Source organism: Lutra lutra, chromosome 5, assembly GCF_902655055.1.
Source record: "Lutra lutra chromosome 5, mLutLut1.2, whole genome shotgun sequence".
Classification (NCBI taxonomy): Eukaryota; Metazoa; Chordata; class Mammalia; order Carnivora; family Mustelidae; genus Lutra; species Lutra lutra.
The window spans coordinates 163220087-163248019 of NC_062282.1; the positions used below are offsets into that span (position 1 = coordinate 163220087).

Genomic DNA, 27933 nt, shown 5'->3' on the forward strand with positions numbered 1-27933 from the left:
GTTCCATTAATCTATTTCTGTTTTTGTGCCTGTGCTATACTGTCTTGATGATTACAGGTTTGTAACAGAGCTTGAGTCTGGAATTCTGATGCCACCAACTTTGGCTTCCTTTTTCAACATTCCTCTGGCTATTCGAGGTCTTTTCTGGTTCCATATAAATTTTAGGATTATTTGTTCCATTCATTAGAAAAAAATTGATGAGATTTTGATAGGTATTGCTTTAAATGTGTAGATTGCTTTAGGTAGCATAGACATTTTCACAATATTTGTTCTTCCAATCCATGAGCATAGAACATTTTTCCATTTCTTTGTGTCTTTCTCAATTTCTTTCATGAGTACTTTATAGATTTCTGAGTACAGATGCTTTGCTTCTTTCGTTAGGTTTATTCCTAGGTATCTTATGGTTTTGGGGTCAATTGTAAATGGGATGGACTCCCTAATTTCTCTTTCTTCTGTCTTGTTGTTGGTGTAAAGAAATGCAACTGATTTCTGTGCATTGATTTTATATGCTGACACTTTCCTGAATTCCTGTACAAGTTCTAGCAGATTTGGAGTGGAGACTTTTGGGTTTTCCACATAAAGTATCAGATCATCTGCAAAGAATGATAGTTTGACTTCTTTGACTATTTGGATACCTTTAATTTCTTTTTGTTGTCTGATTTCTGAGGCTAGGACTTCTAGTACTATGTTGAATAGCAGAGGTGATAATGGACATCCCTGCCATGCTCCTGACCTTAGCAGAAGAGCTCTCAGTTTTTCTCCATTGAGAATGATATACGCTGTGGGTTTTTCATAGATGGCTTTGATGATATTGAGGTATGTACCCTCTATCCCTACACTTTGAAGAGTTTTGATACGAAAGGATGCTGTACTTTGCCAAACGCTTTTTCAGCATCTATTGACAGTGTCATATGGATCTTATTCTTTTTAAAAAATCATTTATTTACTTTTCCATAAGATTTTATTTATTTATTTGACAGAGAGAACGATCACAAGTAGGCAGACAGGCAGGAAGAGGGAGAGGGGGAATTAGGCTCCCTGATGAGCAAAGAACCTGATGTAGGGCTCCATTCCACGACCCTAAGATCATGACCTGAGTCAAAAGCAGAGGCTTAACCCAATGAGCCACCCAGGTGATCCATATGGTTCTTATTCTTTCTTTTATTAATGCATTGTATCACATTGATTGATTTGCAGATGTTGAATCAACCTTGCAGGCCAGGAATAAATCCCACTTGGTCATGGTGAATAATCCTTTTAATGTACTGCTGGATCCTATTGGCTAGTATTTTTGTGAGAATTTTTGCATCTGTGTTCATCAAGGATATTGGTCTGTAGTTCTTCTTTTTGGCAGGGTCTTTGTCTGGTTTTGGAATCAAGGTAATGCTGGCCTCATACAATGAGTTTGGAAGTTTTCCTTCCATTTATATTTTTTTCTATTAGTTTCAGGAGAATTGGTATTAATTCTTCTTTAAATGTTTGGTAGAATTCCCCTGGGAAGCCATCTGGCCCTGGGCTCCTGTTCATTGGGAGATTTTTGATGACTGCTTCAATCTCCTTACTTGTTATGGGTCTGTTCAGGTTTTCTATTTCTTCCTGGTTCAGTTGTGGTAGTTTATATGTCTCTAGGACCGCATCCATTTCTTCCAGCTTGTCAAATTTGCTGGCATATAGTTGCTCATAATATGTTCTTATAGTTGTGTGTATTTCTTTGGTGTTGGTTGTGATCTCTCTTCTTTCATTAATCATTTTATTTACTTGGGTCCTTTCTCTTTTTGATAAGTCTGGCCAGGCGTTTATCTTATTAATTCTTTCAAAGAACCAGCTCCTCGTTTCGTTGATTTGCTCTATTGTTTTTTTGGTTTCTATTTCATTGATTTCTGCTCTGATCTTTATGATTTCTCTTCTCCTGCTGGGTTTAGGGTTTCTTTCTTGTTCTTTCTCCAGCTCCTTTAGGTGTAGGGTTAGGTTGTGTACCTGAGACCTTTCTTGTTTCTTGAGAAAGGCTTGTGCCGCTATATATTTTCCTCTCAGGACTGCCTTTGTTGTATCCCACAGATTTTGAACCGTTGTGTTTTCATTATCATTTGTTTCCATGAATTTTTTTCAATTCTTCTTTAATTTCCTGGTTGACCCATTCATTCTTTAGAAGGATGCTGTTTAGTCTCCATGTATTTGGGTTCTTTCCAAATTTCCTCTTGTGATTGAGTTCTAGCTTCAGAGCATTGTGGTCTGAAAATATGCAGGGAATGATCCCAATCTTTTGATACCGGTTGAGACCTGATTTAGGACCCAGGATGTGATCTATTCTGGAGAATGTTCCATGTGCACTAGAGAAGAATGTGTATTCTTTGCTTTGGGATGGAATGATCTGAATATATCTGTGATGTCCATATAGTCCAGTGTGTCATTTAAAGGCTTTATTTCCTTGTAGATCTTTTGCTTGGCCAATCTGTCCATTTCTGTGAGGGGGTTGTTAAAGGCCCCTACTATTATTGTATTGTTGTCGATGTGTTTCTTTGATTTTTTATCAACTGGTTTATATAGCTGGCTGCTCCCATGTTAGGGGCATAGATATTTAAAACTGTTAGATCTTCTTGTTGGACAGAACTTTTGAGTATGATATAGTGTCCTTCCTCATCTTTTATTATAGTCTTTGGCTTAAAATATAATTTACCTGTTATGAGAATTGCCACCCCAGCTTTCTTTTGTTGTCCATTAGCATGGCAAATTGTTTTCCACTCCCTCACTTTAAATCTGGAGGTGTCTTTCGGTATAAAATGAGTTTCTTATAGATAGCATATTGATGGCTTTTAGTTTTTTATCCATTCTTATATCCTGTGTCTTTTGATTGGGGCATTTAGCACATTTACATTCAGGGTAACTATTGAAAGATATTAATTTAGTGTTATTCTATTTCCTGTAAGGTGACTGTTACTGTATATTGTCTCTTTTCTTATCTGGTCTATTACTTTTACACTCTCTCTTTGCTTAGAGGACCGCTTTCAATATTTCCTGAAGGGCTGGTTTGGTGTTTGCAAATACTTAAAAAAAATTTTTTTTTTAAAATTTGGCAGCGATCACAAGAAGGCGGAGAGGCAGGCAGAGAGAGAGAGAGAGAGAGAGAGAGAGAGAGAGAGAGAGGAGGAGGAAGCAGGCTCCCCACTGAGCAGAAGGCCTGATGTGGGGCTTGATCCCAGGACCCTGGGATCATGACCTGAGCCGAAGGCAGAGGCTTTAACCCACTGAGCCACCCAGGCGCCCCTGCAAATACTTTTAATCTTTGTTTGTCCTGGAAGCTTTTTTATCTCTCCTTCTATATGCAATGATAGTTTAGATGGTTATAGTATTCTTGGCTGAATATTTTTCTCATTTAGTGCTCTGAATATATCATGCCAGTTCTTTCTGGCCTGCCAGGTCTCTGTGGATAAGTCTTCTGCCAGTCTAATATTTCTACCATTGTATGTACAGACTTCTTGTCCTGAGCTGCTTTCAGGATTTTCTTTGTCACTATGACTTGTAAATTTTAATATTAGGTGATGGGGTGTGGACCTATTTTTATTGTTTTTTTGAGGGGGGTTCTCTGTGCCTCCTGGATTTTGGTGCTTGTTCCCTTTGCCATATTAGGGAAATTCTCTACTATAGTTTGCTCCAATATACCTTCTGTCCACCCCCTCTCTTCTTCTTCTGGAATCCCAATAATTCTAATATTGTTTTGTCTTATGGTATCATTTATCTCTCAAATTCTCCCCCTCATGGTCCAGTAGTTGTCTCTCTTTTGCTCAGCTTCTTTATTCTCCATCATTTGGTCTTCTATATCACTAATTCTCTCTTCTGCCTCATTTATCTTAGCAGTAAGAGCTTCCATTTTTGATTGCAACTCATTAATAGCTTTTTTGATTTCAACTTGCTCAGATTTTAGTTCTTTTATTTCTCTAGAAAGGGATTTTATTTCTCCAGAAAGGGGTTCTCTAATATCTTCCATGCCTTTTTCTAGCCCAGCTAGCACCTTGAGAATCGTCATTCTGAACTCTAGTTCTGACATATTACCAATGTCTGTATTGATTAGGTCTCTAGCCATTGGTACTGACTCTTGCTTTTTTTTTTTTTTGTAGTGAGTTTTTCTGCCTTATAATTTTATCCCGATGAGAATATATTAAGGAGAGAATAAAATACTATAAAGGGTTGCAAAGACCCCAGAAAAATGTGTGCTAACCAAATCAGAAGAGATCCAAAGGAAGAAAGGGGGAAAGAAGAAATAAAAAGCATATATATATATATATAATCTCCCCACTTGATTTTGGGTGTCTTTTAGTCTGTTAGAAGAAACTACCTCCCAAAATTTTAAAGAAAGAAAAATTTATATATATACAAAAATAAGGGTAAACATGATGAAGGGATGGAATGTGACTGTAAACATGAAAGGGTAAACATGATGAAGGGATGGAATGTGACTGTAAACCTGAAAATTAAAAAAAATTCTAAAAAAGGAATTGATAAGTTGGTGGGAAAAAGAAAAAAAAAGAGGAGGGAATGGGCTCAGGCTGGAGACTAGAACAAAGCTGTGTGCTTGATTAGCGTATATTTTGATCTATTAGAAAAAATTGTTTCCCAAAATTTTTTAGGAAAAAAAAAACTATATGTATTCAAAAAATAAGGTTAAATATAATGAAGGGATAAAATATGACTATAACTATGAAGGTTTAAAAAGATTTTTTAAAAGGCATTGTTAAGATGAACTAGTTAAAAAATGTTAAAAGAAGAAAGAGGAAAAGTTAAAAAAATAGAATAAGAAAAAATAAAATAAAAAAATTTAACTTTGAGAGACTAAAGAATTGTGGGAAAAAGTCATGAATTCTGTGCTGCTTCCCCCTAGCTCTGGAGTTCTGCCATTCTCATTGATCAGTGAAGTTGGTCTTGGCTGGACATTGTTCTTGCTGATCTTCTGGGAAGGGGTCCTGTTGCCATGATTCTCAAATGTCTTTGCCTGAAGAATTGCACCACCCTTGCCAGGGTCCAGGCTAAGTAATCTGCCCAGGTTCACTCTTGGTGCTTTTGTTCCCTGAATGTTTCCAAGGAACTCTGGAGGACAGGGATGAAAATGGCAGCCTCCCAATCTGAGGCCTGGAGGAGCTGAGATTTCGGGGTTCCACTCCTCAGTGTGTTCTCAGAGATAAGCAATCACTCCTCCTCTGGACACACTCTGAGCTCACCCAGCCTGTGACCCAGTGTTTCTGCATCTGGGGCACAGCCCAGTTTGGAGTCTCCAAACTCAGTAGATTCCTTTTGAGCTGCTCCTCACAGAGCAGGAAGGTGGGGTCCCTGCATGAGGAACAGTGGCCCGACTGTGCCTTGGATCACAGTTTAAGGTAACCCCAATCTGAAAGCTCACTCCTTGGCTCTGTCTCTATAGTTGGCTTCCCTGCTGTGATACCTGGAAGCTCTGCCACACTCAGACACCTCCAATCTTTCTGTGACCCTGTGGGACCCAAGACCACACTGCCCCTTGAGGGTTCCACCCCCACTTAGCCTCTGGAGTGATGTGCCTCAGTGGAGCAGAAATCTAAAAGTTCTGATTTTGTGCTCTGCTGCTCCACAGCTTGCTGGCAGCTAGCCCCCTCCTCCTTCGTTCTATGTTCCCATGGCTTAAGATTCACTTCTCTGCATGTCCTACCTTCTGGAAAGTGGTCGATTTTCTGTTGCTAGAATTGCTGCTCTTCTTCCTTTCTATCTCTTGTTGAGTTTGTAGGTGTTTGGAATGTTTTGATAACTATCTAGCTGAACTCCTGCGACCTGATGTCATTTCACTCAGCTACTCCGCTGCCATCTTGCCTCTCACTCCTTGTATGCTTATTTGTAATCTGTATATCTTGTTTGGTTAGGCGTGTTTGCAGAGCTTTACCAATTTTTAATTGGATTGTTTGTTTGTTTTCTTTTGGAATTTCTTTGTATATATATATTTTTCTAGGGTCTCTTTCATAAGGGGACATTTGTGGGTCCTTGAACAATGTGGGGGTTAGGGCTGCCACCCCCTCCCCACCACAGTGGAGAACTCATGTATCATTTTACCACTAAAAGGCTCAAAGCCTGCAGTTGTCCAGAAGCATTGTTGATTACATGAACAGTTGATTAACATATATTTTGCCTGTTATGTATTTTATATACTCTGGCCTTGCAATAATGGAAGCTAGAGAAAATAACATTTTGTTGAAGATATCATAAAGAAGAGAAAATGCGCTTACAGTGCTGTACTGAATTTATTTTTATGAATCCACATATAAGTGGACCTGGGCATTTCAAAATTTTTTCGAGGGTCCACTATCATCCCGGTTACAAAGACACCATCTTAATGACCTATTCACCTGGAGACCCCTTGCTCTGGCACCATCACAGTGGGTATTTAGATTGAATATATGCACTTTGAGGAAACACAAATGTTCATATCACAGCACTGATATTAGAATAATTTCAGTTGACACTGGCATTAATGAAAAAATAGTATGACCTATTGTTAATGTTAATTTTCCCTGCTATATTTTAATCCTTTCAAATTTCATGTCACATTGCTTGCCACACTGCCATGCCACTGTATGTTTCTTTTTTTAAGGTTTTATTTATTTATTTGCTAGAGAGAGAGAGAGCACAAGCAGGGGGAGCAGCAGGCAGAAGGAGAGGCAGACTCCCCACTGGGCAGGGAGCCCAGCATAGGACTAGATCCCAGGACCCTGATATCACAACCTGAGCGAAAATCAGACACTTAACTGACAGAGCCACCCAGGCTTCTTACCACTGTATGTTTCTTCTGGTTAAGACAGAGATGAGTCTCCTCAAAATTTCAGTACTTACGCATTCAATGAATTGTGATTGGCCTTGGATGAAAATTCTCTTCAGAATATACTGACATCAGAACATTTATAATCCATCTAGAGCACTGAATCATTATTGCCTATAAATAGGAATTGGACACAAATGAAAAATTGTACACTCACCATTCAAAAAGAAACTATGCACATTGTTTGAAAATTGACAAGATGTAGAAGCAAATACACCCATGCACAGAATGCTCGTCAGGCATCTTGAGAAATGTGCCACAGTGACAGCACTCCAGCCCCACCTTCCCCCACATGCTGTGTTCTGCAGGACCACATAGCCCTGGGGTCACTGAAGTCATACCAAGATGAGGCCCCTGACCCAGGGACCAGCCACCCTTGGAACCAGAAGGTGGGGCTATGGATATGGACACAGGGTTTGGGTTCAGGTCAGCTCAGTCCTAGGTTCGGGTTTGGGCTTTAGGGTTCAGGTTTGGGATCCAGGCTTGGGTTTGGGTTAAGGTTATGGTTCAGATTAGGGTTAGCATTCATGTATGGGTCAGGTTGGGGTTCATGTTTGTGTTCTGGATAAGGATTGGGTTTGGGTTGGGTACAGGTTCAGGTCAGGTTCGGTATCAGGTTACAGTTCAGGTTAGGGTTAGGATTTGGATTTATGTATGGGTTCTGGCTGTGGTTTGAGTTAAGATTTGGGGTTTGAGGATTGGTTTCTGTTTCAGGGTTAGGATAAGTTTAGGGCTAAGGTTAGGGTTTGAGTAAGGGTTCCAGGACAAGTTCAGGTTCTGGTGAAGTTCATGTTATGGTTGATGTTCTGGTAAAGTTTCAGATGAGTACTTGGTTTTGGGATTTGAGTTCAGTTTTTATTTTCCTGTTCATTTCTTTTTTTTCCCCTATTTTTTTAATCATGTAATGCTCGTCACCATACAGTACATCATTAGTTTTTGATTTAGTGTTCCATGATTCATTGTTTGCATATAACATCCAGTGCTCCATGAGATATGTGCCCTCCTTATTATCCCTCACAGAACTAACCCATCCCCTCATCCCTCCCCTCTAAAACCCTCAGATTGTTTCCCAGAGTCCATAGTCTCTCATGGTTCATCTCCCTCTCCGATTCCACCCCTTCATTTTTCCCTTCCTTCTCCTAGTGTCCTCCATGTTATTCCTTACATTCCACAAATAAGTGAAAATTGCATGATAATTGACTTTCTCTGCCTGACTTCTTTCACTCAACATAATCTCCTTCAGTTCCATCCATGTCGATGCAAATGGTGGGTATTCATCTTTTTTGATAGCTGAGCAATATTCCATTATATACATGGACCACATCTTCTTTATCCATTCATCTGCTGAGGGGCATCTTGACTCCTACGCTTTGGCTTTTGTGGACGTTGCTGCTATGAACATTGGGGTTGTGTTCCCTCTCTTATTTATTAAATTTTTTTGGCCATTCTGACTGGTGTGAGGTGTATATTGATGTGGTTTTTATTTGTATTTCCCTAATGGCAACTTATGTGGAACATTTTTCATGTGTCTGTTGGCCATTTGTATGTCTTCATTGAAGAAATGTCTTCATGTCTTCTGTCCATTTTTTGACCGGATTATTTGTTTTTTTGGGTGTTGAGTTCAAGAAGTTCTTCATAGATCTTGGATATCAGCCCTTTGTAGTGTCATTAGCAAATATCTTCTCCCATTCTTCTCTTTGTTTTGTTGACTGTTTCCTTTGTTGTGCAGAAGATTTTTATCTTGATGAAGTCCCAAAAGTTCATTTTAGCTTTTGTTTCCTTTGCCTCTGGAGACATATCTTGCAAAGAGTTGCTGTGTTCATGGTTGAAGATGTTGCCCCTATGTTCTCCTCTAGGATTTGGATGGATTCTTGTCTCACATTTAAGCCTTTTGTCAATTTTGAGTTTATCTTTATGTATGGTGTAAGAGAAAGATCGGGTTTCATCCTTCTGCATGTGGCTGTCCTATTTTCCCAGCACTATTTTTTGAAAAGACTGCCTTTTTCTGTTGGACATTTTTGCCTGCTTTGTTGAAGATTAGTTGGCCATAGAGTTGAGGGTCCATTTCTGGGTTCTCTATTCTCTCCCATTGATCTATGTGTCTGTTTTTGTGCCAGTCCCTCAGATTTAAATGATTGTTTCTCCATTTGACAACATGTTCCATTTAACTAAAGTTTTGAATATAGAACAAAATCAATGTAAGAAGAATCTGAACTGAGAAATGGTTGGGGAAGAAATCTTTAGAAATAAATATACAGAACAAAGAAAAAGGAAAAAAGAATCCTGAAACTGGGGCACCTGTGTGGCTTGGTCAGTTAAGCATCTGCCTTTGGCTCAGGTCATGATCCTGGGGTTCTGAGATCAAGCCCCACATCATCTCCCTGCAGATGGAGGAGGAGTCTGTTTCTCCCTCTCCCTCTGCCTGTCACTCCCCCCACTTGTGCTCACTCTCTCTCCCTGCCAAATAAATAAATAAATAAATAAGATCTTAAAAAAAGAACCCTGAAAAAGTACAAACAGGAGAATAAATAAAAATTAACTAATTTGGAAATGATATAAAATAAAGTTGAGAGAAACGAAGAGATTAAGGGTGAGCCTGGTGGTGGGTATTATGGAGGTCACGCATTGCATGGAGCACTCAGTGTGGTGCATAAACAATGAATTCTGGAACACTGAAAATAAAATAAAATAAAGATAAAAGATAAATAAAGATAAAAAAAGATAAATAAAAATAAAGATAAAAGAAAATAGCTTAATAAGTATAAAAGTGAGAGAGAACCATTGAAAAGATGTAGCTGATTCAGATGTGAAACAGAAAGGTGTATCAAAAATAAAAAGATGATTTTTAAAGTCTTATTTTATTTTATTATTTTTTATTGTTGTTGTTTTTTAATTTAAACTTTATTTTATATTTTCAGTGTTCCAAGACTCATTGTTTATGCACCACAACCAGTGCTCCATGCAATACATGCCCTCCTCAGTACCGACTACCAAGCCCAATGTTCATAGCATCAATGGCCACAGTGGCCAAACTGTGGAAAGAGCCAAGACGTCCTTCAACAGACGAATGCGTAAAGAAGTTATGGTCCATATATACAATGGAGTATTATGTCTCCATCAGAAAGGATGAATACCCAACCTTTGTATCAACATGGATGGGACTGGAGATTATGCTGAGTGAAATAAGTCAAACAGAGTGAAATAAGTCAATTATTATATGGTTTCACTTACTTGTGGAGAATAAGGAATAACACGGAGGACATTGGGAGTTGGAGAGAAGTGAGTTGGGGGAAATCAGATGGGGAGATGAACCATGAAAGACTGTGGACTCCGAGAAACAAACTGATGGGTTTGGAGGGGAGGGGGTTGGGGGGTTAGGTGATCCTGGTGGTGGGTATTAAGGAGGGCACCTATTGCATGGAGCGCTGGGTGTGATGCATAAGCAATGACTATTGGAACACAGAAAAAGTAAAAAAAAATTAAAAAATGTATATTTTCCTGTATATTTTAAGGTCACATAAGTTATACCATGGACCTCGTGTTGAGAATTTGGTCACTGAATGAGACAAAGCAATATGCTTATTTTACATGAAAGTTTCAGAAACTTGAAACTCAAGTCTGAAGAGTCACCATCCCAGCCTCAGGGATGCTGCACTGTGGCCAGTGTAACACTGAGGATTGGCGTAATTCTGGTCACTGAGAGAACTAAACTTCTGGTTAGTGTACCATGATTGTTCTGGAACCCTGAGGAATAATTTACAACTTGGTTCAACTTGGGAGCAATCTGTTATATCAGAAGGTAATTGTGCCCTTGTAGCTGATGATCTTAATGACCCTAAGAGGAGACACTCCTCACCAAGGAGTAGAGTTTGGGCTCCTGTGTACATGCCAGGCTGAGTCTTTGTACACAAGGCCATTTCCACTTTGGATAACAAAGGAGTTAGTGCCCAGGGGAAGATGAAGTCACACAGTCCCTTCCCCGTAACCCTGACATCCTGCTATTGTGTTTCAGCACAACCTGTGAAAGTCGTCCTCCTGCACTGGGTCCGCAGGCACTGGCTTTGGTAAAGATGTTGCTGCTGAAAACGGGGCTCAGGGCTGCAAAGGAGATAGTAAACCCTTTCCTGAATTCTACCACTCACTTTATTCTCTTTTTTCCAAGTCTAAACATGATCTTCTATCTCTTAAAAGTCCCCCCCTGTTTCAGATTTCTTGTTTATATTAATTTATTTTATGTGTACAATAAGCATTTTGGTTTTACTATACCAACTTTTAAAATTTATTGTTTATCTTCTTTTTCTATTCTGTTAGTTAATTGCTCATTAACTAAATTCTCATCTCTATTTTTTTAAATTTTATTTCATTTTTTTCACTGTTCCAAGATTCATTGTTTATGCACCATACCCAGTGCTCCATGCAATACAAAATTTCTCCTTTGGCTTTACTGATCTTATCCATCTTTCTTCTTTAATTGCATTTATTTAAAAAATCTGTCTATGTTTCATTGAGATAACTTTAGGAGTTTATTGCCTTGCATATACTCGATGACAGGTTGAAATATACCATGTACTAATTACATCACCTAATCTTTGCCTTCTTTCTTGTCCTCCCTTCCTGCTCCTTCACACTTTGGAGCTTGTCTGACTTACTACTCATTCTATTTCTGTTCTTTGCTTTCTTTCTTTCTTTTTTAAATGTATTTTTTATTATGTTCAGTTAGCCAGTGTAGAGTACATGAGAAGCTTTTGCTGTAGTGTTCAATGATTCATTAGTTCCATATAACACCGAGTGCTCATCCCAAGATGTGCCCTCCTTAATACCCATCACCTGGTCTCCACATCACCCCGCTCCCTCCCTTCTGAGTCCCTCAGTTTGTTTCCCAGTGTTCACAGTAATTCAGGGTTTGTCTCCCTCTCTGATTTTTTCCCATCCGATATTCCCTCCCTTCCCCTGAGGTCCTCTGCTCTATTCCTTATGTTCACATGTGATTGAAGCAATATGATAATTTTCTCTCTCTGCTTGACTTAGTTCATTCAGCATAATCCCCTCTATGCATGTCTAAGCTCTATGCATGTCAATGTAAATAGTGGCTATTGCTTTCTTTTGTTGGTTGCACTTTTTTTTCAGCTTTATGCACTTGTTTTGGTGGTGGTTGTTGTTGTTTTTTTTTTTTTTTATCATGAAAAAACTGTATTTAGATTTAGCCAGCTGGACTCAGTTTAGATGATCCCAATTTTGTTGGCAACATCCAAAGCATCATAGTCAGGGGCCAGCCGAACGTATGCCTTCTTCTCTCCATCAGGCCTGATTAAGGTGTTGACCTTGGCTACATCAATGTCATAGAGCTTCTTCACAGCCTGTTTGATCTGGTGCTTGTTGGCCTTGACATCCACAATGAACACGAGTGTGTTGTTGTCTTCTATTTTCTTCATGGCTGACTCAGTAGTCAGGGGGAACTTGATGATGGCATAGTGATCAAGCTTGTTTCTCCTGGGGGCGCTCTTTCGAGGGTATTTGGGCTGCCTTCGGAGACGCAGAGTCTTGGGTCGTCGGAACGTAGGTGATGTGCGGATCTTCTTTTTTTTGTGACTGTGGACGCCTTTCAGCACCGCTTTCTTGGCCTTCAAAGCCTTTGCTTTGGCTTCGGCTTTGGGAGGGGCAGGGGCTTCCTTCTTAGCTTTCGGCGCCATCTTCGTAAAAGGGATTGTTGTTGTTTTGTTTTTAAAGATTTCTGTATTTATTTGAGAGAGAGAGACAGACAGAACATGGGGTGAGGCAGGGACAGTGGGAGATGGAGAGAGAGTCTTGAGCAGACTCCATACTGAGCATGGAGCCAGGTAGGGCTCACTCTTGCTACCCATGAGATGATGACCTCAGCCAAAACCAAGAGTTGGATGCTTAACCAACTATGTCAGCCAGGCACCCCATATGCTCTTGTTTTTAGGGCATTGCTTTAATACTTTGCTGTCTTTTATTTCTTTTAAGTATGCATATAATCATGTCCCCCCACAAGTTAGTATTTATATGTAATTTTTCTCTTTCTTCCATTTATCTACTCCTACAACCCCATAACTCTCTCCCTTTCTGCTAATAATTACAGTATTTCTGCTGTTGCCAAGATCTTCACTACCCTACTCTATTTTTAGAGGCATATTTGTTATTCTTTTGCATTTCCTCCCCTTTTCCTTTGTTTCTTTTATACTTAATATTCCACCTTCTAGCCTGAATACAGTGTGCATCTCCAAATACATTCTGCAAGCTGTAATTTGCTGTTATGTTTGTGGCAAGTAGCTCCTCCTCCCTGGGGCTTGTTAGCACACTCGCTTTATATTCTTCATTTTAATGTGGTAAAATCTTTTAATATTTTTATTTATATTTATGCTTTTTAAAAATTTAAGAAAAACATATCTGGTCTAATCTCTTGAAGATATTCTCTGTATAAATTCTAAAATATTTAATGGATTTGTTTTTACAGCTAAGTGTTCAATGCATAAGAAAATGATATTTTATAGGACATTATATCAGAAATATCTCAGATCATACTTAGAAAAGAGCTAACACTATTGCTGTAAAAGCCCCTTCTTTTCCCACTTCTCTTCTTTACTGCATCATGTATGAGGACTAGAAAAATGTGTTGATTGACTGCTGGGAACTCTAATTTGTTTCCTAGATGGCTCCTAGCACCAAACCCATCATATCTTAATGATGTAGCTTCATACTCATTTACCTTGATTCTTCATGGAATAATTATACTTTTCTTCTTTTAAAGTTGCTTTGACTATTTTTGACCTTGTGCATATCACGTACATTGAACAGTTGGGAAACTCATTTTGAGAATCAGATCTGGATTCTATAATATTTATATATCATTTTGGAAATGTGGACATCATTTACATATTACGTCTTTGAGTCTTTGAACATGAAAAGTCACATGCTTTTTCTCTTACTGCTTTCACACGTCTCTTGTTTTTGTTTATAGTTACTTGATATTTTTATACCGTTTATGTAGTATCTCACCCTTAAACTTTGTTTTATAGAAATAGAGTTTTTTTCTGCTATAGAATTGCAAATGATTATTATATTGTGATATTTTTACCCTTTTACCTTGTAAAAACTCTCTTCTTTTTACATTTTAAACTCTAGAGTCTTAGGGAGTTTATACATAGAAAATAATATCATCTAATGAGAAAATTGTGGGTATTTTTCCTTTCCAAAATATGTATTAGTCATTTATTTTTTGCCTTAAGTTGTAGATCAGCCCCTCTGGTACAAAAATAATGAAAAGAGTTAACCTTGTATTTTCCCACTCACAGAGAGTCTGCAGTATTTTGTCATTTTGCAGGGTGATTAGGCCCAGATTATAATTAATTTCCTGGGTTAAGTATGTGCCACTTTATTCTTAGTTTTCTATCATTTGTTTTAATTTTAAAATTATTTTGAGTTTTATCAGGGATTTTGTTTGTTTGTTTATTTATATTTTCTCTGTTAAAGTATCCTTTTATTTTTTTATTATGTTATCTTAGTCACCATACAGTACATCGTTAGTTTTTGATGCAGTGTTCCATGATTCATTGTTTATCTGTAAGACCTGGTGCTCCATGCAATATGTGCCCTCCTTAATACCCATCACCATGCTCACCCATTCCCCCATCCCCTACCCTCCCAAACCCTCAGACTGTTTCCAGGAATCCATAGTCTCTCATGTTGCATCTCCCCTTCTGATTCCCCTCTTCATTTCCCCCTTTCCTTCTCTTGATGTCCTCTGGGCTATTCCTCACCACAAGTAAGTGAAACCGTATGATGATTGACTCTCTCTGCTTGACTTATTTCACTCAGCATAATCTCCTCCAGTCCCGTCCATGTTGATGTAAAAGTGGGGTATTCATCACTTCTGACGGCTGAGTAATATCCCATTGTATATATGGACCACATCTTTATCCATTCATCTGCTGAAGGGAATCTTGGCTCTTCCCACAGTTTGGCTATTGTGGACATTGCTGCTATGAATATCGGGGTGCATGTGACCCTTCTTTTCACTACATCTGTATCTTTGCAGCAAAGATCCAGTAGTGCAATTTCTGGGTCATAGGGTAGCTCTATTTTTTTTATTAAGTTCTTAGCCAACATATTTTACACCAATAATTTTTTTTAAAGATTTGATTTATTTATTATTTATTTGACACAGAGAGAGAGAGAGAGAGAGAGATCACAAGTAGGTAGAGGGGCAGGCAGAGAGAGGGAGAAGTAGGCTCTGAGGTGAGCAGAGAGCCCAATGCAGGGCTCAATCCCAGGACCTTGAGATCATGACCTGAGCTTAAGGCAGAAGCTTAACTTGCTGATCTGCCCAGGCACCCCACACCAATAATTTTTGATATAGTCTTCCATGATTCATTAGTTGTGTGTAACACCCAGTGCTCATCAAGGAATTTTGATGCAAGTATTGAGAAGATCATACTTTAACTTTAAATATAGTAAATTTTATTGACTAATTTTCTTAGGAATAGGCAAATTTGTTTTCTTGGAGAAACCTAACTCATTCATGGAAACTATCATTTTGTATATTGTTGGATTAATTAATTGATTTTGTTCAGGATTACATCTTCATAAATGATATTGCTATGTTACATATTTTCATTTCTTGGTTTTATTTAAAAATTATACTAGTGTAATAAAATGAGTTGTGGAATGCTCGCAATTTTAACTACTGGCCAAAATGTAAGTGTGGAATTACTCCTATCTTGACCATTGAATAGAGTTCACCATGATATTCCCTGGGTCTACAGTTTACTTGTGGAAGGATTTTGGTGACTGTGCTGTAGGGGCCACTTCTTAGACTCCAAATTAGGACACAGGTTCTTCAGGGGAAATGTTTCTTCTACTTGAAAAACATTATTTAGAATTTCCTTTTGTAGTGACTCTGTGTGTGCGGGCATGTGTGTCTGTGTAGTGTGGTGTGTTTGCATGTGTGCATATGTGTCTGAAAATATCTTCAGTCTACCTTTACTCCTAAGTAGCATTTCCATTGGTAATTAATTTCTAGGAGTTATTTTTTTTATCACACTAAATATATAGTTCTGTTCTCTGTGCTTTCCACTAGAAGTGTTGAAACATTCTCAAGAATGATAATCTGTCTCAACTTTGAGCTAAGTTCTATTGTTTTCTTCATGTTTTTACTGTGATAAAATACACATAAGATAAAATTAACTCTTTTTTTTAAAGATTTTATTTATTTATTTGACAGAGAGAGATCACAAGTAGATGGAGAGGCAGGCAGAGAGAGAGAGGGGGGGAAGCAGGATCTCTGCCGAGCAGAGAACCCGATGCGGGACTCGATCCCAGGACCCTGAGATCATGACCTGAGCCGAAGGCAGCGGCTTAACCCACTGAGCCACCCAGGCGCCCTAAAATTAACTCTTTTGACCATTTTAAGGTCTATAATTTAGTGGCATTATGTACATTCATAATATCAGTTGACCATCACCACTATCTAGTTTTGGAACATTTTCATTATTCCAGATGAAAACCTCATGTCATGCGGGCAGTTATTCCTCATTCCCTCCCTGCCCTCAGCTCTGGAAACTGCTACTCTGCTCTTCATCACTGTGGATTTACCTATTCTGGATATTTATATTTATATAAATTTATACTTAGTATAAATAGAATCATACAATATGGACGCCTTCTGTCTGGCTCCTTTTGCTCGGCATAATGTTTGCAAAGCTCGCAGTGTGTATCAGCACTTCATTCCTTTTTATAGCTGAATAATAGTCCAGCATATGAATGTACTAAATTTTGCTTACCCATTCTTCTGTTGTTGGGCAAGTAGGTTGTTTCCACCTTGGAGCTATTGAAACTGGATATGCTATGAATGTTTGTGTACACGTTTTTGTTTGAACACTTATTTCCCCTCAAGTAGATGCCTAAGAGTATAATTGCTATTATATAATTGATATATAATTGCTATTATATAATTAATATATAATATATAATTATTAATAATAATATGTTTAACATATGGAGGAACCACTAAATATTTTCCACAGGGGCTGACCACTTTATATTTCCACCAGCAATGTGTGAGAGTTCCAACTTCTCACATACTTGTCATTATTTTCTTTCTTTCTGATTATGATACTTGTAGTGAGTGTGGAGTAGTTCTAATTGTGGTTTTGATTTCTTTGCCTTTCTCTAATGAATAATGGTATTGAACACATTTTCATGTTTTTCTTGGCCATTAGAATATCTTTGGGGAAGTGTCTGTTCAAGTTTTTGCCCACATTTTGGTTGAGTTGTTTGCCTTTTTGTGGTTGGGTTCAACAGTTTTTTTTTCTTTTTTAATGTATTCCATATGCAGACCCTTATCAGAGACATTATTTGCTAATAACTTTCTCAATCTTTGGGAAATATCTTTATTTGCCTGATAGTGTTTTATGATGTACTAAAACTTTTGATTTTGTGAATTCTAATTTAATTATTTTTCCTTTTGTTGCTTTATGCTTTTGTTGTCCTATTTAAGTTAACATTGCTGATTTCAATAAAATGAAGATTTGCCCTATGGTTCTTTAGTTCTTTGATCTATTTTGCGTTAATTTTTGTGTATGATGTAAAATAAGGGTCCACATCACTCATTTACATGCAGATATTAAGTTGTCCAACACTGGACACTGTTTCCTCCCAGCTGATTGTCTTGGGACCCTCATCAAAAATCAGTTGACCATTGATACAGAGTTTGTTTCTGGACTCTCTATTCCACTCCATTCCATTCATCTATATGTCTATCTTTATGCCAGTACCACACTGCTTTGATTTTAGCTTTGTTGAAACTTTTGAACTCAGGAAGTATGAATCTTCAGCCTTGTTCTTTTAAAAATTGGTTTAGCAGTTTGAGGTTCTTCAAAATTCCATAGATGTTTTAGGCTCAGTTTTTCCACTTCTGCAAGAATGGCCATTGAGATCTTGGTTGGGGCTAAATCGAACCTGGCGATCCCTTCAGGGAGTATTGCCATTGTAACAAGATTAAGTCTGCCACAAATTGAGGATTTTAGATGGGAAGGGTGTGGGGGGATGGTTAGCTGGGTGATGGGTGTTAAGGAGGGCATATATTGCATGGAGCACTGGGTGTTATATGTAAACAATGAATCTTGGAACACGACATCAAAAACTAATGATGTATTTTATGTTGACTAACATAACACAATAAAAAATATTAAGTCTTCCAATCCATGGACATAGGATGTGTTTCTATTCATTTGTGTTTTCTTTAATTTCTTACTGCTATGTTTCTTAATTTTTAGTGTATAAATATTATACCTCCTTGGTTAAATTTATTCCTAAGTATCATGGTCTTTCAAATGCTGTTTTAAATTTTGCTGTCCTAAAAAAATACTTAGATTGTTCAGTGCTAGTGTACAGAAATACAGCTGAATTTTGTGTGTTTATCTTGTATCCTGAAAATTTGCCAAATTCACATACTTTTTTCTTCTTCCTAATTATTATTATTATGATGATGATGATGTTATGTTAGTCACCATAGAGTACATCATTAGTTTTAGATGTAGTGTTCCATGATTCATTGTTTGCATATAACACCCACTGCTCTATGGAATACGTCCCCTCCTTAATACCCATCATTGGGCCAACACCCCTCCCCTCTAAAACCCTCAATTTGTTTTTTGGAGTCCACAGTCTCTCATGGTTCATCTTCTCCTCCAATTTCCCACCCTTCATTTTTCCCTTCCTTTGCTAATGTCCTTCATACTATTCCTTATGTTCTACAAGTAAGTGAAACCATATAATAATTGACTTTCGCTGCTCGACTTTGTTCACTCAGCATTATCTCCTCAAGTCCCATCCATGTTGATGCAAAAGTGGGATATTCATCCTTCTGATGGTTGAGTAATATTCCATTGTGTATAACAGCCATACCTTCTTTATCCATTCGTCTGTTGAAGGGCATCTTGCCTCTTTCCACCTTTTGGCTATTGTGGATATTGCTGCTATGAACACTGAGGTGCATATGGCCCTTCTTTTCACTACATCTGTATCTTTGGGATAAATGCCCAGTAGTACAATTGCCTGGTCATAGAGTATATATATATATATATATATATATATATATATATATATATATATTAAAGATTTTATTTATTTGACAGAGAGAGATAGAGAGATATCACAAGTAGGTAGAGAGGCAGGCAGAGAGAGAGGGAAGCAGGCTCCCAGCTGAGCAGAGAGCCCAATGTGGGGCTCGATCCCAGGACCCCGAGATCATGACCTGAGCCGAAGGCAGAGGCTTTAACCCACTGAGCCACCCAGGCGCCCCTAGAGTAGCTATATTTTTAATTTTTTGAGGAACCTCCATGCTGTCTTCCAAAGTGGCTGCACCAACTTGCATTCCCAAGAATAGTGTAAGAGGGTTCCCCTTTATTCACATCCTCTCCAACACTTATTGTTCCCTGTTCTGTTAATTTTGGCCATTCTCACAGGTGTAAGGTGGTATCTCAGTGTGGTTTTGATTTGAATTTCCCTGATGGCTAATGATGAAGAATACTTTTTCATATATCTGATAGCCATTTGTATGACTTCTTTGGAGAAGTGTCTGTTCATGTCTTCTATTCATTTTTTGACTAGATTATTTGTTTTTTGGGTGTTGAGTTTGAGAAGTTCTTTATAGATCTTGGATATCAGCCCTTTGTCTATAATGTCATTTGTGAATATCTTCTGCCATTCTGTGGGTTGCCTCTTTGTTTTGTTGACTGTTTCTTTTGCTGCTTTTGCTGTGCAGAAGCTCTTTATCCTGATGATGTCTCAGAAGTTCTTCTTTTTTCTTTTTCTTTTTTTAAAAAAATTATATCTTTTCAGTGTTCCAGATTTCATTGTTTATGCACCACACCCAGAAGTTCTTTTTGCTTTTGTTTCCCTTGCCTCTAGGGATGCGTCTTGAAAGAAGTTGCTGAGGCTGGGGCACCTGGGTAGCTCAGTGGGTTAAACCTCTGCCTTCGGCTCAGGTCATGATCTCAGGATCCTGGGATCGAGCCCCACATCAGGCTCTCTGCTCAGCAGGGAGCCTGCTTCCTCCTCTCTCTCTGCCTGCCTCTCTGCCTACTTGTGATCTCTCTCTCTGTCAAACAAATAAATAAAATCTAAAAAAAAAAAGAAGTTGCTGAGGCTGATGTTGAAGAGGTTACTGGCTATGTTCTCCTCTAGGCTTTGAGGGATTCCTGTCTCGCACTGAGGTCTTTCATCCATTTAGAGTTTATCTTTGTGTATGTTGTAAGAGAATGGCCAAGTTTCATTCTTTTGCATGTGACTGTCCAGTTTTCCCAGCACCACTTATTGAAGAATCTGTCTTTTTTCCATTGAATATTTTTTCCTGCTTTGTCAAAGATTAGTTGACCATAAAGTTGAGGGTCAGATCTGGGTTCTCTCTTCTGTTCCATTGATCTATATGTTCTTTTTTCTGTCAATACGATGCTGTCTTGATGATCACAGCTTTGTAATATACCTTGAAGCCAGGCAATGTGATGTTCTCAGTTTTATTTTTTATTTTTCAACATGCCTTTAGTGATTTGGGGTTATTTTCTGGTTCCACAGAAATCAGTTGCATTTCCATACACTAATAATGTAACTGAAGAAAGAGAGATTAAGGAATCAATTCCATTTACAATGGTACCAAAACCCATAAGATATCTAGGAATAAACCTAACCAAAGAGGAAGGATCTATAGTCTAGATTCCACAGAACACTTATGAAAGAAATTGAGAAAGGCACAAGGAGATGGAAAAACAATCCATGCTCATGAATTGGAAGAATAAACATTGTTAAAATGTCTATGGTTTTCAGAGCAATCTACAATTTCAATGCCATCTCTATCAAAATACCATTGGTATTTTTCTTATAGCTGGAACAAACAATCCTAAAATTTGTATGGAACCCCTGGCTTCATTTTAAACAAAGTTTACTTTTATTAATTTCTCACAGAACATGTGATATTCTTCATAGGCATTGCGTTCTCTTCCTTAACAGTTCTGTTCTTTAAGAATCTCGATGATCCATTGGTCTGGTATAGCTGTATATTTGCTGATTCTGCAGGAAGACTCCCTAAAACTTGAAATCTTACTCTTCAGTTTCAATTACCTTTAATATTTACATTCATAATCAAATTGTTTGTTTATAGGATGTACTGAACTTGGTTTGAAGATCTAAGCGAGACTGAGAGACAATGATTTCCAGTGACATAATTTTTGGGATCTTCTTTATCTTTCAAACTTGTATTGGTTTCATGGGGAATTCTTTGTTATTTACATTATATATGTACACTTTCTTAATTCTTCCTCATAAGAAGAAGCCTTTAGATATGATTCTGGCCCACTTAACTTTGCCTAATGCCCTGACACTCATATTCAGAGGGATTCCAATTATAATGTCATGCTTTGGAATTAGGCTGAAGATGGGCAATGCTGGATGTAAAATAGTGCTCTATATTCAGAGAGTTACCCTGAGTATTTCTCTGTGCACCACCGCTCTTCAGAGTATGTTTCAGGCAGTGACTATTACTCCAAGTAATCATAAATGGGCCTGGCTCAAGCACAGAATCTCTATATTCATTCAACCTTCCTTACTTTTCTTCTGGATGATCAACATGTCCATCTATTCTGTGGTCATTTTACAAACTGAGGCCAAGAGGAATGCTACTGTTGATGGACTTGGGTATTATAGTCCTTATTGCAAAAACAATGCATATGATCACCGTATAGCACCAGTATTTCTAAGTATAGTATTCATTCGAGATTTTTTTTCTCTCTCTGATGACATGTAATAGTATTTACATGGTGAATATCCTTTACAGACACCACCAAACAGCTCAGAATGTTCGCAATAGCATCCAGTCTTCATTACCCTCTCCTGAAAACAAAGCTACCCATGTTATTCTCATACTGGTGAGCTGCTTTGTTTTCTTTTACTGGACCAACACCTTTTTTACTATTTATGCATTTTATACAAGTAAGAAAAAGCAGCAACTGGAGAAATTTAGCAACTTTTTTTCATCATGTTACCCAACCATCTGTTCTTTCTTTCTAGTTAAAAATGAGAATAGAATTTCTAGAAGAAATTTCATGAAAGCAAGAATCAGAATTTCCTCTTCTTGAAGAAAATTAATTGATCATAGGAACACTCCTTAGCATTCTGCTACACCACAATACTCATTTGTATGAATGCAGAGGAATAGGCTTATCAGTGACATGAGTTATATTCATGAACCCCATTGAACTGAGTTACCAATCCAAAGAAATAATTTATTGTGAATTTATGAAACATTTTAGACATTAAATGTAAGGTTCACATTATGAAGCCATGTTTATAACTTTTAAAATTTTCAAAAAGCAACAACACATAAGTAATGTAGAAAGTTTTTAATATAAGAAACACTATCATACAATTACAGAAATCAATACCCCCTTCCCCCAAGGATAGTGGTTACTTTTTAATGTAAGGTAATGCTAACCCTGAGCAAGGTGATGAAATATGTGTGTTTATTAAATTGTAATCTGTACTTTGGTATGTCAGAAATATGTCTGAGAGTCAGTAGAAAGGAAATATAAAAGTTTTGAGAGACAGAGGTACAACTTATTCCCTTGGGAAAGATTGGTATAAAAGATTGGTCTAAAAAGATTGGTATAAAAAGAGAAGGTGAATCCCAGTCTCCTTGAACTGTGAACTGAATGAACTGTGGACAACTGAGAAGTTTATACCTACATATTAATGATTAGAGATGGTGATAATATAGGAAGATGTTTATTTGCACAGCAATGTAACTGGCACTCAAACTTCCTTGTAAATCCAAAAGAAGAGATATGTCATATTTAGTTTTCAAAATAAACAAAATTATTAATATTTGCATGTAAACTAAGAAATGTGTTCAAATTTGCAATAATTTTTTTATAGTTTAGATAATGAAAGAACACCAGAAAATAAACAAGATCCCCAAACACCTAGAAGATTATTGTCCTGAGAACTGTTGAATGTACAGGTGACTGAGGTTTAGATTGAAGTGTGAAAGAAGGAGGCATAATGGTCCACACCCAAGACCTAGGTATCTCCCACAGGCAGAGAAAATCGGACAGCTTGTCACAATTACACATTAATATCAAGTGCTACATGTTCAGCCTATGGCATAGTAGGGTAGGGCAGAGCAGGTGGGTCTGTTATGTGCTTAGGAAATAAGATGCTGATTTGGGTTTTGGGCTTAGAGTCAGGGTCTGGGGTTGGCATTTGGGGTCAGGGTCAGGATTAAGTTTAGACATAACTGGCCCTCTTCCCCTCCTCCATCTCCCTGGGCTTCCAGGGTGGACAGGACTTGCCCAGTGTCACACATGAGTCCAGGATTGAGATGAATCCTTGGTTCTCTGCCTGTCAGTCCTGGGCTCTAATAGAAGAGTGAAACATCTCCCTGGTCAGTGAGTGGTTCAAATTCAACCCAACACGTGTCAAAGGTTGTAGATGCCATCAGAGGTCATGGATTCTTCTTTTCATTCTCCCACCTGGGAAGAGTTCTGCTGGCCCCATTCTGCCAGGGCAACTCTAGGTGCCAGCACAGCCCTGATCTGTGAGGGCACTCAGTACGCATGTGTGGATTTATACAGGACCGGGTACAGGAACCCGGCAGTCCCCAAGTTCACCCTTTTTGCAGACTGGTGGGGCCTTCCTTTCACCCTTCCCTTGGATGCACCCATTTGCTTATGGATTCATCTATTGAAGGACTTCCTGATTTCTTTATGTTTTTAGCACTGATGGAGCTCCTGTGTACCATCGCATGCTAGTTTTTGTGAGGGAACAATTTCTCAAAGCACTTGTCTAAATACTAGAAGTGTGATCGTTGGATACTCAAGTGACATTTATTTATCCTTGATAAAACTGCCAAGTTGTTTTCCAAAGTGGCCGTATGTGTATCCCCAGCATGAAGGAACATTCCTGTCATTCCCCACTGCCAGGAACCAGTATCCTCATCTTCTGGACTTTAGCATTTCCCGTGGGTGTGCTGCACCATTGCACTGTTGTTTACATTGATTACTTCCTAATGATAGAGGAGGGAGAGTGTATTTGCAGGCTTATCTTTTATCTGTACATCTTCTTTGTCCAGGTGGCTGTGCAGATATTTACCCAGTGTTAATTAGGTCATTTGTGCTCTTGCTGTTGAGTCCTGAGAGTTTTTTGTGTACTTTGAATACAGATCGTTTATCAGATGTGTGTTTGGCAAATATTTCTCACAGTTTGTGGGTTGTCTTTTGGTTCTCTGAGCAAGGTCTTTCACAGAGTATTAGTTTTAACTGTATAAATTTCACACTATCACTTTTTTCTTTCCTGGACAGGTATTTGGTGTTGTGTGTTAACACGCATCACCAAATCCAAGTCGTGTAAATTTCCTTTCATGTTTTCTTTCTGATATTTTGAAAGTTGTATATTTTAAATTTGTGTATAATTTTGAGTGAATTTTGTTGGAAGTTGTAAAGGTTTTGTCTAGATTTCATTTCCTATCATATGGTTTCCATTTAATATTTCCTTGAGTATTTCTGGAGACGCCAGGATATTGTACTCTATTTCAGTTACAAATTTCCAAGGTTTATTGAGTTCAGCTGGACCCAGGAAGGGGCTAGGTGCATCCTTGCAACTAAGTGCACCGCCGGCTGCTCTGCCTCCTGCACTGCCTGCGCCGCCCGCAGGGGGCGCTCTGGCGGAGCTCCTGACCACCATCCTTCCCGCCCTGGGCTTGCTTACTCAAGAGGCCTTGGGCGCCTAGAGTAAAGGGGAGCCACCCTGGGTTTGCACGCTTCCGGAGGACCTGGGGCCCTGTGGGCACTACAGGAGCCCCAACCTCACCCGGAACCACTGTGGCGAACGTGCGGCCGCCTCCACGCTGCGGATCTCGGCCCTCTCACGATGTGCTGTGGAGTCTTTGGGTGGATGTGGGTTTACCACCATGATATAGGAGCCCGGCTTCCTCAGGACACGCTGTGGATGCTTTGGGAGGATTGGGGCTGCGTTCACGCTGCAGGACCCTGGACCTCGTTGAGAACTCCTATAGAGAATGTGGGTCCTCATTCACACTGTGGACCTGCTGTGGAGGATGTGGGACTGTGCCCACACTGACAGGACCTGCTGTGGAGGACATGGGGCCAAGTCCATGCTGACAGGACTTGCTGTGGAGGATGTCCACACTGACAGGACCCGCTGTGGAGAATGCGGGTCTGTGTCCACACTGACAGTACCTGCTGTGGAGGATGTGGGTCCAAGTCCACATTAACAGGACCTGCTGTGGAGGACGTGGGTCTGTGTCCTCCATGACAGGACCCACTGTGGAGGATGTGGGTCTGTGTCCACTATGACAGGACCTGCTGTGGAGGACATGGGGCTGCTTCCACACTGACAGGACCCACTGTGGAGGATTTGGGTCTGTGTTCACTATGACAGGATCCGCTGTGGAGGATGTGGGGCTGCCTGCATGCCAACAGGAGCCCGGCCTCCTCAGGACCAGGTGCAGAAGAAGGTGAGGACAATCCAGTCCTTCATTTTTTTCACTGTGACCAAACATCACAACATTGGCCACTTCAAACATTTCCAGTACACAGTTCTCTGGCCTTAGCTGAGTTCCCATGACTGTACATCATTCTCCAGAACTTCTTCATTCTCCCCAAGGGAGACTATATGCACGAAACACCAACTCCCCATTGTCCTTTCCCCTCAATTCCTGCAGCCACATCCAACTTTGTGTCTTCAGATACCTCATCCAAGTGGAATCATACAGTATCTGTCCTAATGTGAAAACCAGCATCCTGTCCTTGTTCCTGATTTCAGAGTAGAGCTGGCAATTTTCATACTTGAGCGTGGTGTTTGCCATAGATTTATTGAAAAAAATTACCCCCTTTTCCCTCTTTCATTAGTGTTTATATCAGCAACAGACATCAAATTTTGGTTAGAATATTTTCTGCATCAATTAATATGACCACATGTTTTTACTTAAAAATTCATGGTGGGGGATAACATTGCTTGGTTTCATTTTATTGAACAACCTTTGAGATGTTTGTGAAGAGAAACTTATTTATGGGGCACTATATATATATGATTTTATTTATTTATTTGACAGACAGAGATCACAAGTAGGCAGAGAGGCAGGCAGAGAGGGGGCGGGCAGGCTCCCTGTGAGCAGAAAGCCCAATGCGGGGCTCAATCCCAGGATCCTGGGATCATGACCTGAGCCGAAGGCAGAGGCTTTAACCCACTGAGCCACCCAGGTGCCCCAAGGCACAATATATTTAAGAGCTCTTGGTTTTGCAATTTTTCTGATCAGCCTCCTTACACCTATTTTAAGAAAGGTATAGGAATGTATTTTGCTGACTTTGTGTTGATTTCATTGGGGTTGGTATTAGTGGTTAGGATGGTGGTTAGGGTTAGGGTTAGGGTTGGGTTAGGATTAGGGTCTCTCTGTCCTCTCCTGCACAGAGCCCATTCTCCTCTGGTAACCAGAGTGATCTTTTCGGAACATAACCTTTGGGCCTCTCTGTGGTCTGTCCCCCTCCTGTGCTTTCTCTCCAGCCTCACCTCTCCCACTGGGGCCCTCCCTTCTATGGGCACCTAGCGATGTGGTTTCCCACATGTGCCTCAGGCCTTACTCCGCCTTTACATTCTCTCTGCCCTCTGTCAGGAGCACTCTTCTCTCCCCTGTGTCTTGTCTGGCTTGTTTCCCCATTGGCTGGGCCTCGATTTGCCCCTTATGACCTGACTCATTCCTGCTGTGTGTGTGTGCGTGTGTGTGTGTGTGTGTGTGTGTGTGTGCGGTTGCTATCTACTTAAATGTAGGGCTCCATGGGTTTCCAACTTTCTAAGCCTTAGGGTCCCCTTTGTAAGATGGGGTCCTGATGGCCCCATCTCTGGGAGCAGAAGGCAGGGAGGCCCCATGGGCAGACTCACTCAGGACAGGCTGGGAGAGTGGCTGTTGCTTAAAGCAGCCCAGGGCTTGGCCCCTTGAATAAGGTGCACATGTGCACGGCCCCCAGCTCTGGGGTCCTGCTGCCAGCCTCTGGAAGTGACCCTCCTCACACCCTGTCTCCTGTCCCTGTAGCTATGTGGTCTTCCTGGAGCTGTTCTTGATGATGGCCGAGAAGCCCTTCATAGTGGGACACAGGGTCACCTCCTACATCTTCACTGACAAGCTTGCTGCGAGGCCTGTGTGCCCCTCTGGGAGGGCTGGAGGGTGGTTGACCTCATGGTGGACATGGTGTCACCTACTACATCTTCACTGACCAGCCGGTTGCCATGCTCATGTGCCCCTCTGGGAGGGCTGGAGGCTGGTGGTCCTCGAGGTCTTCAGTGCCCTACACTGGCAGGATGTGTCCATGCAGCACATGTCAATGGTCAGCTGCTTCTGTGAGCAGCACTTCCTCTGCGAGGTGGATGACTTGGTGGGCAGATGTAGACCTGAAGTTCTGTGACGACGTTGGTGTGGAGATCCTGTCCCACCTCTTTGGCACCCTGTACCCCAGTTTCTACCAAGATCATGCAAGGACTTCAGCTATGAGTGCTAGCTGCAGTGCCAGGCCCACATCCTCAGGGATCAGGGCAACATTTACTACATGGGGGGCTTTTATGGGGTATCAGTGGTGGAGGTTCACTGACTGACCTTGGTCTGTGTCCATGCAATGGGGGTTGACCTGGCCAATGGGATGGAGGCTGTGTGGCATGATGAGAACCACCTGAACATTTATCTGCTGGACCACAAATTCACCAAGATGTTATCCCTGGATGGCCCGTGGGACCCATGGATGCTGGGTTGTCCCCAGAGGACCTGTGGGAACCAGAGGTGCTGAGATACCCCCTCACTCCCATCCCCCATCATGAAGAAGCTGAGATTCATGGCCATGCCCAAGAATCACCAGGACACCAGGAATGTGTGAGGGGCTCTCCATCAGGGGGTGTTTTCAGTGGAGCCCTCAGAGAAATTTCCTTCTTCTTTCCCCGTGAGGGAGGCTGTGAAGTCCAGACATCCAGAGCCCTCAGTGACACCCGCACACGGGAGGCCTGCCTGGGGACACAAGTTCCTCTCCTTG

At 40.0% G+C, this 27933-nt stretch overlaps 2 protein-coding genes and 1 pseudogene across 2 annotated transcripts; 2 read left to right on the forward strand and 1 right to left on the reverse strand.

The window, feature by feature from the left end:
* Nucleotides 1-12046: 12046 nt before the first annotated feature.
* LOC125100156 (60S ribosomal protein L23a) lies at nucleotides 12047-12532 on the reverse strand. The gene has a single exon (XM_047730095.1). It carries the CDS (start codon nucleotides 12520-12522, stop codon nucleotides 12052-12054), a length of 471 nt encoding a protein of 156 aa, XP_047586051.1. The 5' UTR covers nucleotides 12523-12532; the 3' UTR covers nucleotides 12047-12051.
* Nucleotides 12533-21053: 8521 nt separating this feature from the next.
* Nucleotides 21054-21981, forward strand: LOC125101300 (vomeronasal type-1 receptor 1-like). The gene is given in 2 exon segments (XM_047731868.1): nucleotides 21054-21625; nucleotides 21627-21981. Coding segments are annotated over 2 exon segments (927 nt in total).
* Nucleotides 21982-24917: 2936 nt separating this feature from the next.
* Nucleotides 24918-27693, forward strand: LOC125101301 (histo-blood group ABO system transferase 2-like; annotated as a pseudogene).
* Nucleotides 27694-27933: the final 240 nt, after the last annotated feature.